At 42.8% G+C, this 14,545-nt stretch overlaps 2 protein-coding genes across 9 annotated transcripts in view; one reads left to right on the plus strand and one right to left on the minus strand.

Moving 5' to 3' along the window:
• Positions 1–1,815: 1,815 nt before the first annotated feature.
• Positions 1,816–14,545, minus strand: part of LOC116593453 (transcription initiation factor TFIID subunit 4-like) — a 30,961-nt gene continuing 18,231 nt past the window's right edge. Inside the window, exons 2-5 of the mRNA XM_032347731.1 lie at positions 3,435–3,569; positions 3,070–3,357; positions 2,492–2,973; positions 1,816–2,423 (exon numbers count right to left, since the gene is read on the minus strand). Coding sequence (XP_032203622.1) covers positions 2,114–2,423; positions 2,492–2,973; positions 3,070–3,357; positions 3,435–3,569 — 1,215 coding nt within the window. The 3' untranslated portion in view covers positions 1,816–2,113. The remainder of the gene's footprint in view (positions 2,424–2,491; positions 2,974–3,069; positions 3,358–3,434; positions 3,570–14,545) is intronic.
• The window catches only part of ATP2B1 (ATPase plasma membrane Ca2+ transporting 1), a 121,051-nt gene continuing 108,748 nt past the window's right edge, over positions 2,243–14,545 (plus strand). For 7 of the 8 annotated variants that reach the window (XR_004286725.1, XR_004286726.1, XM_032346795.1 and 4 more), the window contains exon 1: positions 2,243–2,340. The gene's annotated coding sequence lies outside the window, so the exon portion shown is untranslated. Of the gene's footprint in view, positions 2,341–2,858; positions 2,963–14,545 lie in introns of those variants that run through there. The other variant, XM_032346796.1, reaches the window with a different exon arrangement.

Genomic DNA, 14,545 nt, shown 5'->3' on the forward strand with positions numbered 1-14,545 from the left:
TATTTCTGTATTGTTTTCAGGCTCTTTTGCTATTTGAAGAATGAAAATATAAAAACCAAATTACACAGTACAATCGTCTTGACTATGACAGTGAAAGTATATCAGTGTGTGTGACTCACATTTCATTAAAATGCATATAAATATGTTCTAGGATATATATGTATATAATCTCCATAAATGAAAACTCTATTGAAATCACATCTTAAAATGAAGATGCTGAGTAATTTTTCATGACCACAACACTTTAAAAGCATATATTTTATTATTTGGAATTGCAACAAACCCACAAAATGAACACATTCTAGTTTAATCTATTATCCATTTTGCTAGTGTACTGTACAGATGATTCATGTATTACTTTGTCAAATTCTTGATTAAAGTAGGATACATAATTCAATTTTCTATTGCGACTTCCTTGGAGGAAAATTTGGACAAAAGCCAATGATTCTTAAATTTCTCTAAGCCGTTTTGAAAAGTTAATCTATTCTTCTGTTACGAAGTCTTGAAATAGAGTCAGGAAGGGCTATTCTACCACACCAACCAATTCTTTAACAGTGATTAAAGAAAGGAAGAACTGTGTCATTTTGCCCAAGTGCTAATTTTGCATGTCGAGGGCACAGCTCAAAAGATAATGTCTAACTTGGCAAGATACATAAGTTGATGGGGAAAAAAACCCCTATCTTTAACAGGGTAAACCTGGAGATTTTTGCTTATGAAACTTATGTATTTGTTTCTAAGCCTTTATAATATTTCAAAATAAATGCTACCAGAGAGTGAACACACACGTAATAAAGTCTTCTGCATCGCCTGTATGCTTTTAAGACGTTACAAGTATTAAATTTTCCAGTCCTGGAGTTAAGGGAGGAGACTCTTCAGATTTTATCTTTTTGTTTTGATTAAGTGATAATGAAAATCGCACTAATAAGGTTCCTGAAAGAGCGTCGATGGTTAATTCAAATAGAGGCGATTGAAGGAAGATGGGACACGCTGTCTAAGGCAAGATAGGAATCTTTACATCCATGTGTGCATGTTTGTGAAGGAAGGAAAAACCATTTTATTTTCTAAGTAGATGTCTCTACAGGTAGTTTCTTTTTTATTAACTTGCAAAATCTCTCTTAGTTTGGAGCAAAGGAGGTTACCTTTTAGCCTCTAAATCCCGCACACTACCCCGTGTTTTTTCATTTCTCACCCACAGGAAAGAAGGGTGCAGTGTCGAGATGCTACAAAGTGAACTAAAGAGCCAACGGCAGGGTACAGGGAGAAAGAGCAAACCCAAAAGGAAAACATGGGGGTTTTAAGCCCGGATCCGAAGGCACGCCAGCGTTAACCCCTTGGGCGCTGCAGCGGGGATCCCCGGTGTCTCGGGCCCGACGGACAGGAACACGGGCGCCCCGCCCCCGTCGGGGTGGGGGGCTCTCCTTCTCAAGAAGGGAGCAAGCTGAGGCACTTCTGTAGTCCGGAGCGTGCGTCACGACCTGGGACAGGCGGCGAGTCCAGTACGCAGTGGAGCAGAGACGCGGCGAGGAGCCGCTCAAATGTCCGCTGGCGCGGGGTCAGCCTGAACCTGTCCTCGCCAGGGGCGCTCGCCCTCGCCCGCCCGCCCGCCCGCTCGCCCGCTGGCCCGGCTCCCAGGCTCTGGAGGGGCGCAGGACTGAGGATGGTTCCGGCGGGGCCTCAGGTGAAGAGTGCCCGCGTCCGACTGCGGCAGTCACTGCTGTCCTGCCTCCACACTCGCGGTCCCCTCGCGGACCCGCGCCCAAACAGCAGCTGTGAGTGACGGAGTCACCGCCCCGCGCGCCCAAGCCACCCCCTCCTCCCCCGCCACCCCTCCCCCGCCCCATACGTCATGGAAACACGGACGTCAGAGATCCTCAGCCAATCGCAGGCAGCAGCAGGAGGAAAGGAGCGAGCGGGAGGGGGCGGGGGCAGCGGCGAACCGAGGCTCTCGGGGAAGGAAGAGAGGGAGGGGCGCGGGGAGCGAGTCCCCCGCCCCTCACTCCGGACACCCTTTCCCGACCGGGCGGCAAGTTCTAATAGCCGGTCGCGCGCTCGCCAGCCGGGGACGCGCTCGCCGGGTCCTCCCCTTAAACGCCCTCTCCCCGGCGCTCGGGTCCTAGTCCCTGTCCCAGCCGCGCTTCCTCCGCGCGCGCGCGCGCTTGCCCGCCCCCAGGCTCCCCGCGGGCTGCGTCACGTGACCGCGCCCAGCCAAGGCGGCAGCAGCGGCGGCGCGAGCTTCGGCGGCGGCGGCGGCGGCGGCAGTGGCAGCGGGAGCAGCTGCGCCGCCAGCGTGGAGCGGGAGGCGTGTGGGTGTGGAAAGAAGGGAGCGCCAGACCGGAACGGGTGAGCGTTCACCTCCCCGGGCCTGCCCGGGCAATCTTGCTGGCCACCCGGTGCAAACGGGCCCCCTGCCCAGAAGCTTTGCGCATCTCCCTCGTGCTCGGCCGTCCGCCCTCGGGTGGCCGCGGCCCCGCCCGGAGCGGACCGGGCTGCGGTGCTCACGAAAGGGGCTGCACCCCGCCCGCCGCTGCTGTTGCGGACGGCGGCGTGAGGCTGGCGGAGCTGCCCGTGCTGAGCGCGGCGCGCCCTGTGTGCGGCTCTGCGGAGCCGAGGAGGCGGGTCCTGCGGGGACGCGGGCGGCCACTCGGCGGCTGCCGGGCTCTGGGCGGGGGCCGGGCTGGGCGCCGCCTCCTCCGCCGCCGCCTCCTCGCAGTGCAGCGTGAGTAGGGAGCCCCGGCTGGTGGACGCCGAGCCTCTGGGCTCCGCGGTCGCCTCATCCTCGAGGTGTAGCCGCACCTCCGCGTGGCGCCCCGAGCCCCGCGAGTCGGCTGCGGACGAGCAGAGGACCGAGCCCCCATTCTCCGTGCTTCCCGCTGCCCCCCACCGCTCCCTCCCACCCCTCGACCCTCCCGCAGCCTCCCCTACCTCCTCCCCCCTCGGAAAATGGTTCCTGCTGCCGGGCGAGGTGAGTGGCGGCTGCCGCCCGCCCGCGGCGGTGGTGGCGGGTCAGGTCACCTGCGGGGGAGGCCGGGCGGAACGCTGTGGTCTGGGTGTCGCGGCGGGGGTCCTGACCGCTGGGCGCTCAGCGGACTGCGGCGCAGTCCCGAGAAGTTGGCGCGGGCGTTCGGGGCGCCCCTCGCAGGTTGTCTCCTGCCGCGCCCGCCCTGGGAGAAAGGTGAGCGGGTTCCTCGGCGTGCGCCTCAGCGCCCGGTCCGGCCAGGAGTCCCCGCCCAGAGCCCGAGGGACGGGGCTCCGTGGGGCTTCGTGTCTACACCCGCTGCTCTTCGGCTTCTTCCAGCCGCCTCGGCCGCGCCATAGCCCATCCTGCTGCTGGCCGCCCCCGCCCCGGCGTGTGGTGACCTTGAGGGCAGCGGTGCCCGGCACTCTTTCCCCGCGCCCCGGGAGGGTCACCCTCTAATCCCCGACTTCGGCCCTACTGGCCCTTCGCTGGCTGAGGGCGGGGGCCCCTCGTCGGCCCCTCGCTGGGGCTGGTTGATTGATGCGTTGTCACACTGGACGGTGATTCCGCGGGAGTTCGAGAGCCGCCGCGCTTCTCTCCCGGTGTCTCCTGCCTGGCCCCCCCAAGATGTTCACGGCTCCTTCCGATTCAGATTTTTGGACTTAGTTGAAAAGGGAAAAATAAAAACAAAACAAAACAAAAAACCCGTGCGTCCTCCACTCCCTCTTTGGAAAGGGTCAGTAGAAAGAACCGCATTATAGTTGCGGGGGCGGGGGGTGTGCTCCCTTATCCCATCCTGCTGGAGAATCTTGTGGTGAGCTAGTTAGCGACCCCTGGTTCTGCGCCGCGGTCACTAGCTAGGTTGGACTCCGTGCGCATTTCATTCACCAATTTTCTGCGGGACTCGCCGCGCTGGGAGTGCTCGCATCCTGCGCGGTGCAGCGGTGCTGGGCGCGGAGCGCGGGGGAGGGGGCAGGGGGTCCTGAGGGACGTCTGTGGGGGGGGGGGTCTCTGAATCTGGGGAGGGCTGGACCCAACTCCACACACGTATTTTTACCCTTCCCTGGGGTTAGAGCGCAGCCAGCAGTCACCTTTGGCTGTTATGCATGCTACTTTCTGGGTTTATTAATAATCTAATGGCTCGTTGGTTGGTATCGATTGCTGTTCATGATGAATTAGTTATATGGGTGTTTTTTTCGTATGTGTATAGGTATATGCATATGTCTGGACTGTCTTACAACATGGAAGCCTTTGTTGTGTTTAACCTCCCCCACCTGGGGACAATCTTATTTTAAAATAAAGCTCTTGCTCAACGTGGGTGTATTTTATAATAAGAAGTACTTTTAAGGATCTGCTTTGTACGAGGCTGTCCTCGAGCAGAGGGTGTGTAACCCTTTGGATGGTGGCCCACGTGAGTCAATAAAGGGCCTTCACCGCCTGCCCTGCTGCCAGCCTTCCCCAGAATCCCTGTCCTCGCGTGTGATAGAGGCGGATTGGGAGAATTAGAGGGATTGGAGGGGAATCTGTTTTTTGTACTTGTGCGTTTCGTTTGGGCAGCCCCCCCCCCTTTTTTTTCCTTTTCCATCATGATGCGTTCAAATTTGAAGTAAATAGAAACGTTTTTCTTACAAGGAATCTTTATAAAAACTAGTCTGTGAAATGGACTTATTTAACCATGATTTCAGGGGGGGCGTTTTAGTTTCTACCTTGCTTTGGACGAGACAGTTAAATTGCTGTAATTAAGGGTGGAACTCTGTCCTGATTTTGGTTTGGGTGTAACTGCAAAGATCTTTGAAAAGTAACTGTTATTTCCTACCATATAGTCTGCAAAAGTGAGTCACAATCGGGTGAGTTGAGGACAGAGCGCCACCTTTAATTTAAAATTTCGTGATTTTTTTTTATTAAAATGGTGAAAATTCAGAGTATGCCTTCTTGATTTTTATGGCAGCGGCTGTCATTATGACATCCCTATTTAGACGCATAAGGTAAAATTGTCTGTTTTTCTTCCTGCAGTTATGTGGGAAGTTTTGGTTTTTTAATTGAAGCTTGAGATTTAATGTAGAATTCTGAGATGAGCTGAGAAACTAGTTTTGATTTGTGCTTATATGATCATAGGAGTAATGATAGTCTGGACCTACTTAGGAAAAGAAATAAGGAAATAGCTGCATTGTAAATAGATATTTAAACCTACCTATTACCACCAAATCCAGGTACCTACCAGCGTGATGTGGTTTTACGGTTTCTTTTGAGCTTTTGTACTATTAACAGATTCTGTAGGAAACATCCAAACTATCTGTAAAATTATTAACCTTGAGTAAGGTTATAGTAATTTTTTTGTTTTTCATCTTCCAACAGCCTGCCTTTTATGGCTTTCCTGTGAGTTTTATAATTGCTTGTTTTTAAATGATACAAATTTGAGGACTTCCAGCGCGAGTACATACATTCAGAGTTACCGAAGACCATGTTGGGAAAAGTGGTTTCTATATATGACTCCTCTCAAATGCAGTTTCTTACAAAAAATAAATGGAGTCTTTAATGCTTAGATAATAAAGGCTGTAGCTGACAGCTGAATTGGTGAGATTTCCTTCCTTGCCCATTTGCTCCCTTCTGTCCCCCTTTCTCCCAAATAAAAAATTTAAGGTACATTATCTCTTTAGGCACAGGATACTTTTTGATAATTGTGACTACGGATGTAGCATGAAGACACAAAAATTTTAGCTCTCAAGGAATGAGTGTGTCCAAGTTACCAAATACAATTTTCATTACTGACCACAAGATATTATTGCCCTTCTATCTGCATTTAAGTTTTAATTGAATACTTACGATTTCTTCATAGATCACTATGAAGCATAAGCTATTAAGTTATAGATGTTGTATTAAGTTAAAATTGAATTACAGATTTGCTTGAGATGAAGAGTGGCTTATACTTTTTCAGTCTGTGGAATATGGCCCCATGTTAAGGACATTATTTGAACAGTTAGGTTGATGTATGCAGAGTAATTATACACAGTTTTGCATGATTTGATAGAAACTGTGATTTGTGGGTTAAGTTTTACTAAATGCCTTTGTCGGATATGTTTAACTTCATTTTGAAAGAAACAGTCTTTTATCATGAGAACTGAGTTGTGTATAGCTAAACAGGTTTTAAGAAGAATGGCCCATTACAACTGTTTATTATGTAGTAACAACAACGAAAGTGTTTGCCCCCTTTTTTTGTACTTTGTTACATATACAAGCAGTTGAAATTGGTTGTTTTCACTTTTTTATTCTTGAATTTTGTAATGAATGAGCAAAACAATAAAGGAGTAAAAATACCAGGAAGCAGAAACTTTTTAAAATTTTTGCACCTTGATTAAGACCTTACTTGTCCAGTTGGAAGGAAATATTATTTTGTAGAAGCGAAGGTGATTAAATAAAAGGGCAACACGAGTAGCTTATTTTAGAATATATAGAATCTGTGGTTAACATTGAAGGCAAATGATTCAGTGGTTATGGGAAAAATTTTTTTAAAGATAAACTTCAAAAGATTATTTTTTAGCTTTTACAGTTGTTTTACATAAACATACACATGCACTGTTGCTTTGTTAAAAATTTTTATTTTGGAAATTGAGAGAATAGTATACTTATTGACTAGTTTTGACAGTTATCAATTGATGGTGGCCCATCTAATTTCATTTCTGTCTTTATGCATGAAATATGTCTGTTATAAATGGGGACATTGGTCAGGTAACTGAAATGAATTCATGTGTAATTTATTTGTAATTTACGGAATACACAATAATGCCTAATATGTAGTTGAATCTGAAAGATAATTTTTATGTTCTTCGTTGTTTCTGTAATAGTCTGTTTTACAGCAGGCTCCTAAAGACAGTGTCTCTCAAATTTTGCTTGTTTAGTAATAATGCTTTTGTTTTATAAAGCTCTTTGCAATATTTCAGAATATGTAACATACTGCCTCTTTGAGTCTCACAACAGTAGACCTGTGAGATGAGTAAAAAGATAGTTGTACTCCCCCCCACCCCCACTGGGTCCACCCCAGGTTAGTAAAAAGGATTTGTCTAGGCCCTAAGGTCACATAGCTAGCACTTAGATTAGCCAGAACTGGACTCTAGGTGGCTTCTTGCTTTTATTCTATTGCTCTTTCCATTGTACATGTTTTTATGTGAATTTGTGAAAGTTACATAGGTTTATGAAAAATGGGTTTCTGACCAGAGTAAATTTAATACTCAGATACAGACAGGTTTGTTTATACTGTGTAAATATAATCTATTGCTTATATTTGGCATAATGGAAATAGTTCATACCCTGATTTACTTATTAACAGATGAGTAAAATGAATTTGAATGCGTATGAAACCTTATATTTTTAATATTGTGAATTGGATCATCTTAAGTAAGGAATTTTGTTTGCAAAGACCTCTTGGTCTTTGAAATGATTAGGGATGTCTTAAATCTTGTGTCAAAAATAAAGTGGCCTGTACTAAAAGTTTCTTCTTTCAATTTCGGCTATAATTTTTTTAATGCACTTGTTTTTCTGCCAAACATATGTATTCCATAAATCTTTTTGAAATGTTAATTTGTAATGACATTTAGTTTACAAAGTTCCCAAAGGAGGAGATTTTTAGTTCCTGAAATTCAAAAGCTTTCTATAAATCTCACCAGGAAGGTAGTGGTTCTCCAGCATCCATGGGCCTGAGGATCACCTGGGGGAGTGACTGACAGGGTCGACCTCTGGCATTGCCCCTGCAGTCCTGATTCAGCAGATTGGGGGTGGGGCCCAGCAGGGTGCATTTGGAGAAACATCTTCAATTTATGACCAGGTTAAAATTATATGATGTGGTAGAGATGTAAAGATTTCACTTTGTGTACAGAGTTAGTGCTTTCAAATAGTTTTGACTCTTGTACCCATGCTTGATTAGAGATTGGTGGTTTTTGTGACGATTGTAAACCTGGTAAATTGAAAATACTTTTGTTATCTGTGTTCACTGTCTTCCTGTAAAAGATCTGTCTGTGGTTATTTGTTAAGTTACTTATTAATCTTTGTGAACTCTTAAAGAATGTTCTTCTCTTTTTGTTTTCATGCCCCCATGTCTGCCATTTCCAAGTGACTTGAACATAGGGACTTATTTTGGTAAAAGTAATGAATCCTATGTCAGTGGAGAACTGAATATTTGTGCTTTAGTCTGGCTCTTACATTTTGTTAGAAGGAAAAACTTTAGATGTTCCTTCAGACTAAAAAGCCATTAATTGGTGGATAAGTGGTGGTCCTTATCAATTTCAGTTAATAGGCAGCTGTTCTTCAAAAGGAGCAGGTTAGTGTCTAATGATTTTTCAGTAATATTAATGATATAAAACTAATTGATAATTCATTCTTCTGAGCATTAAAACAGAAGTTACTGCTCTTTTACTATTTGTTAAAAAATTTTAGATGCTAAGTAACAATTTTTATAACAATCTACTCTGAGGTCCAGTTGATATAAACTGGTTTGACTTTAAACTGTTTTATCTAATACTATATGCCACATGTGGATTATTTAAGTCCTAAAATAGTTGTTTCTGCTTCATTGTAACACAGTAGTAAATAGCCTTTATTGTATTTAAAATATATTTTATGATGAAATTAATTTCAAAGTAAATCCATTTAAAGATTGTGTTGAACATTTTTTTTTGTTGTTTGTTCCAAAAGCTTTGGCTTGTTGGCTGTGCTTTAAGATATATTTAGGCATCATGGGTTATAATTTACAAATGACTGTGGAAATCGAAACTAATAAAGATTTCTGGCAGAGAAATCCAGATACACTATGGGTAAACTTTTCACCGTGTTCTTTTGAAACATTTTTTTATTAAATTTTTCCTAGGATAGTGTTAACTGTTTTAAACAGTATGCCGTGTTTTTAGTTAACTCTTTGGTGAAAATATTACTTGGTACTTCTAAGTGCAATAACTTCCAACAGTGTGGTATCCCAACCTCTGGAATAGCTGCTTTGTATTAATATTATTGTCAGCTGGGCCTCTGGGGGAAAGAATAAAGATAGTTTTGAATGGACCAGTGCTTGCTTACATTGTGAAATCTGAGATTATACTGCCTAACTGTAAGCTGTTATGACTACTGTAAAGACCTGGTAACTTTAGAAGGAAAAGTTGTACTTTCTGAAAAATAGATCTGAAAAAGGATTTGATTGTTTAAAAGATGCTTTTTAAATAACTCGATTATTTACAGTGTGAATTTATTGTTCACTGTACTAACTCAGTGAATTTGCTCCCAGAAGGAAATTAAACAGTCTTTTACTCTCAGAACGCTCAGATCTGCTGCTTTAATCTATCTTTCATATTTGTGCCAGAACTTTTTTTTGTTGTTTTTAAATAGCTTTCCTGCTGTCCTTTCTTCACTAAAACTTCTAACGGTTCTTCATTTTTCTCTTTATCAACATGCACCTTAGCTCTGAAGGCCTTTTGTAAAATCGCTCAGTATTTTCCAAAGTGTTTTTCAGAACACTGGCTTCAAGAAATATTAATGGGGGGGGGGGGGTTCTTTAAGGGAAGAGGGGCAAAACTAAAATCCAAGATTGCTGGTTTCTGCAGTTTTCCAGTTTGGTTCTTCTCCCATCCTTTGATATGTTAATATGGATGGCATCTGTGTAAATGTGTTTAATGCTTTGTTCCGTTTCACAGAATCCCCTTTCCTGGATTATCCCACCTGTTACTTTTCTATATTACCTAATAGGATCACCACTTTTCTGTATTACTTAATGGGATTAGCACTTTGCACACCTCCAGGGGGTGCTATTCACATAGGTCAAACTGTTAATCACCTTTCTTGGAGTTAAGAGCAGTGCTAGTAACTTAGTGCTGACTGCTGCCCACTGGGGGACAGTCATGGAGTCTGGCCACGTGTGTCCACTCTGCTCATTCCTTTTGTTGTGACTTCATTATGTTTTTCCTTTCACCTGATGGGACCCTTGATCTTGTTTATCTAAGTGTGCTCATCCTTCAAAACTCAGCATTAGTCTCCCTTTCTCCATCATCACTCATTAACTTTTTTGTCTGAATTTCTCTGTATGTGTAGTCTGGGTCATACACTTCCATTTATTATAAATTGTTTTTGTCGTAGTCATTAATTTCATTTGGAGATAATATAGAGGAGTTGAGATAAGAACATGGGCTGTCCGGGATACATAGAACTTTATCTAGCAAATGTCCAGTCAGCGTTTTTCGGCCTATTGATTAAGGACTTAGGTATTGTGTGGCTTGCGTTGTTAGGGTAAAGCAGATAATGTTGAGGAATTTTTCTTGGTGAGTTTCTGAAGCCTTTTTAACCTTTGCAGTTTTAACTGAGGAGGACTCATAGGACAACCTGTTTTACTTTTGGAAGACAACTGTCTTCCATAGAAAGTTGCAAGGACAGTAGAATGTAGTATAGGAAATCTTCCATTTCTTAATTTCAGTTTAGTAATTAATTTGTCTCTTAGGTTTTATTTTGATTGTAATGAGTCATTATATGCTAAAATTCATTATACAAGTAAAATTTGTATCTTAAGATGACCAGTTTCGTTTTTCTGTTAGTTCTTTGACATCTTTTCTTTCATTGGAACGGAGGTTCTTAACGATGTATTTGTTGGATCTGTAGTCCGTTAGCCTGTTGCATGATGTGAAACACCATAGTTGGAAGCATATATTATGGTTTAATATTTAAACTATGATATTCTTGTTTTGCTCTTTATTGATAGAAATACCGTAGGGACCAAGTTAATGTGTGTTCGCCGAGGGTTCTGATTTTTCTGAGAGAGTCCTTTTCTATGAACTGAGAATGAATGTTTGCTCGTGACCTGGTGTGGGATCATTGTAGGAAGGGTAGATATACGGTCTCTGTTAAAGTTTAAAGCACAGTATAATATGGTTATTCTTCTAACTGCCTTTCTTAGGTCAAGAAAGGAAAGCCTCAGGGCGCCTGGGTGGCTCAGATGGTTAAGCATCTGCCTTCCTAGAGCAGGTCATGATTCCAGGGTCCTAGGATGGAGCTCCTGCTCAGCGGGGAGCCTGCATCTTTCTCCCTCTACTGCTCCCCTGCATGCGCTCTTTCACTCTTTCCCTCTCAAATAAATACATAAAATCTTTAAAAAAAAAAAAAAAAGGACGAAAGAAAGAAAGAAAGGAAAGCCTGTACTTGACTTTATCAGTTATGTTAAATGCTTATAATACATGAGTCGTAATTTCAGACATTCAGGCAATTGATTGATATAGATAGTATGTAAGCTGTTATATTAAAAAACACTTGAGAAAAGTTGCTCTCTAAAGCTCGTTCATTTTGCAGTTGACTGTTCTTCCAACCCTTTTAAACTGTGTAGACTTAATTGTTGGTAAGGGATTATTGTAGAAGAAATTTAAGACTTGCTCCTGCTTTAAGCTGGCAGTAGTAATCATACTTAAATTTCTAAGCAAACGAGGAGCAAAAAATGAAATCTGTGAAGGCAGAAATCAGTGAAACCAGGAAAAGTTGAAATGGGCTAGGGTATGCTCTTTTCCTACGGGGACACAGGTGGATGACATTGGCACATACTCCATCCTTCCCTGCTAATAATCTAGGCTTATGCAAGATTTTCAGTTTCTTTGCTATCATTCTTCCTTACTGAAGCCTAAAATTAAGGGAGTGCTGCTTGAAGTACTCTTTGTTTACAAAGCCAATCACAAACACGGGTCTTTAGACAATCCCGACAGCTGATACCATTGTGGAGAACTGTAGAGTTAAGAGGGCAACAATGCAGGTAAAGGACTGAATACAAGGAGGGTCAATCAGTGACATGGGAAAGAGATGAGGCGAAGTCTAGGAAAAGGAGATCCGCTAGCATCCAACTCTCTGAATATGTGGTCTCTGAAAAACGAACATCAAGCAGACAGCCCTTCCCTGCTTGCAGAGTGGATTCAGGGTAAAATGTCAGTTCTCCTGCCTTTGGGGTCAAACTCTGCTATATTTTTATATGTAATTGGATGCTGGAACCAATCGCATCTACTTTTCCTCTGGACCTTTTGTTGCCTCACTCCTTTTGCTAGAAACGCCCACGTGTCTTAGAGCCTGTGTGTCTTTTTTTTTTTAAGATTTTATTCATTTATTTAAGAGAGAGCACAAGAGCAGTAGAGGGCAGAAGGAGAGGGAGAAGCCGACTCCCCACTGAGCAGAGGGCTTGATGTGGGCTGGATCCCAGAACCCTGGGATCATGACCTGAGCCACCCAGGCACCTTGAGCCTATGTGTCTTTTGGTATGTGTGACTGGAGCTAAAATTTCTGATTTGGGTTTTTACTCTGTGATGTTCTGTTTAGATTTCTCCATATTTAAATTTGAATTTTACTTTCACCAGTAAAAAGCCAGGTGACCTTGCGTAAATCACTGGGTTTCTTTGTTACCTTCCCCAAAAGTGCAAAATACAAGGTCAAGGAGTTTTATTTTTATTTTTTTGAAAGTTTCGACTTAAAAATTTTTTATGGCTGTTGTAGATCTTTCTTCCCACCCTGCCCCAAATTTTCAGCCATTTAATTCTTTATTCTTTCAGATTTGCCTTCTAATTTTGTCTTTTAACCTGTTTATCAAAATTTGATGTTTCATCTGTGATATGCTGTGTTTCATTCATGAAAAATTACCTAGTTTTTCAATAAATGTATTTATCTAAGACTTCCAGTTAAAGAAATGGAACGTAAGTGGCATTTAAGTCTGCTCCCTACCGAAAGCATACTAAAATTTGAGAACGTGTTGAGTTTACATATTTATGTTAAGATTCCCTGCTGCCTGCCTTCTCTTAGCTTTTAGGCTGCTGGCCAGAGTTGAAATGTCTTCTCTGAGGATCCTGACCAGCTCTGGGGGTTGGGGGAAACTTAAAGATTCTGGCATTGGCTCTGTGTTTGTATGAGGAGTTTGTCCTGGGAAAAAAAAAAAAAAAAGTCCCAGTCTGATCACCCTGCAGAGAACTCCCTAGTCAGAAAGTCCTATATGTGAGTTCAGAACTCCTCTGTAGTGTATTTGTCCTATTTTTTTCTTTCATAATTAAAAAAAAAATTGTTATAGCCCTATTAAGGAGTGATTCACATACAGTAAAATGCACATACTTAAAGTGAAAAACTTGTTACATTATATTGAGGTGAACCTATCACCATGGTCAGGTTAATGAGCACAGCCATTCCCCTAAAAATTTTCTTGTGCCTTTTTGTAATCTTCCCTCCTTTCTCCTCTTCTGTCTCCTTACTTCGCTAGGCAATCACTGGTCTGCTCTCTCTCATTATAGATTAATTTGAACTTTCTAGAATTTTCATGTGAATCATGCAGTGTGTGCTCTTTTGGGGCTGGCTCTCATTCAGCATAGTTATTTGGAATTCACCCATGCTGTATATAGTAATAGTTCAGTTTTGTTATTGTTGATACAAGGATTTGCCTCTATGGATATACCACAGTATGTTTGTCCATTGACCTGTTGATGGACATTTTGGGTTCCAATAATGTATAGTGTCCCTTCAGATCTTTTGTCCACTTTTAGGTTGTTTGCCTTTCTATTTGAGTCGTAGTTTCTTTTATATTTTAGATAAAAGTTCTTTAGGAAACATTACTGTTTGTGTTGGGAGTGGGAGGAAGAATGGTGATGACAGCCATTGATAACACCTGAAAGCGAAAAAGCAAGCAGGAGCACTGTAGTATTATTTGTAGAGGTGGGCTTGGGTACTAAAAGAAATGACACCTATTCCCCATTGCCTCTGAGTGGAAAATGGAGTAGGGGAACTAAAAAAATGCTAATATTAAAAAGAAAAAAAAGTCTTGAAAATCTTACTCTAAATGGATGGTATTCTGAATGGATGGTATGCACACATATGTTTGTCAGAACTAAAACAAATACATCCATGGACTAAGTTTATTTGTGTGGACGGCCCAGGTATGCCTGTAAGTCAGTTCTTGTGTCTTGTTTACCGTTAGATGCAGAATTCAGTATTACTTTGGGTAAAAGAATCAGTTTTTACAAAAACATAAGTAAGCAATGTGGACTTAACAAGGGGCTTCATTTCTCAGGCAAGTCTTCCTCTACTTTGCAAGGTCAGATTCCCCATTCCTTTATTACGTAGAGCAGTTTGTCCCTACCTTTGGTTTCTTGAGTTTCCCCCGGGATTTTCCATACCACCACCACTCCTCCACACACAGCCCAAGCATCTTATAAAAACCTATAAAGACATTTTCCCCCCAGACGGTTACATACAGTGCTCTTCCTATCATAGGGTTCTGGTATGTGATTTTTCCATTTCTTCGTCTGGATAAATGTATGTTCTTAGTGTTGAGAGTACAGTCCTGTGAAATGTTGATATGTGAGAGACTCTTTAATAAATCTGTTAAGGAATACACTTTTTTAGGTGTGTCTTAAGGATTAACCATATTTTTAAATTCTGCTTCATTAATTTCCTATCTTCCCTTTGAGAAACTTGGTATTTGACTGAATTTCTTACTCTTGCTCTTTTTGGGAAGGAAGTAGAATCTCAAAGGGAGATAGCAATCATCTCTCTTAAGAGAGGCTAGAATTCAGAAAGAAAGAAAAAAAAAACCAAAAAACTAATTTTTTTTGT

This window comes from Mustela erminea, chromosome 6 (assembly GCF_009829155.1).
Source record: "Mustela erminea isolate mMusErm1 chromosome 6, mMusErm1.Pri, whole genome shotgun sequence".
In the NCBI taxonomy this organism is placed as follows: domain Eukaryota; kingdom Metazoa; phylum Chordata; class Mammalia; order Carnivora; family Mustelidae; genus Mustela; species Mustela erminea.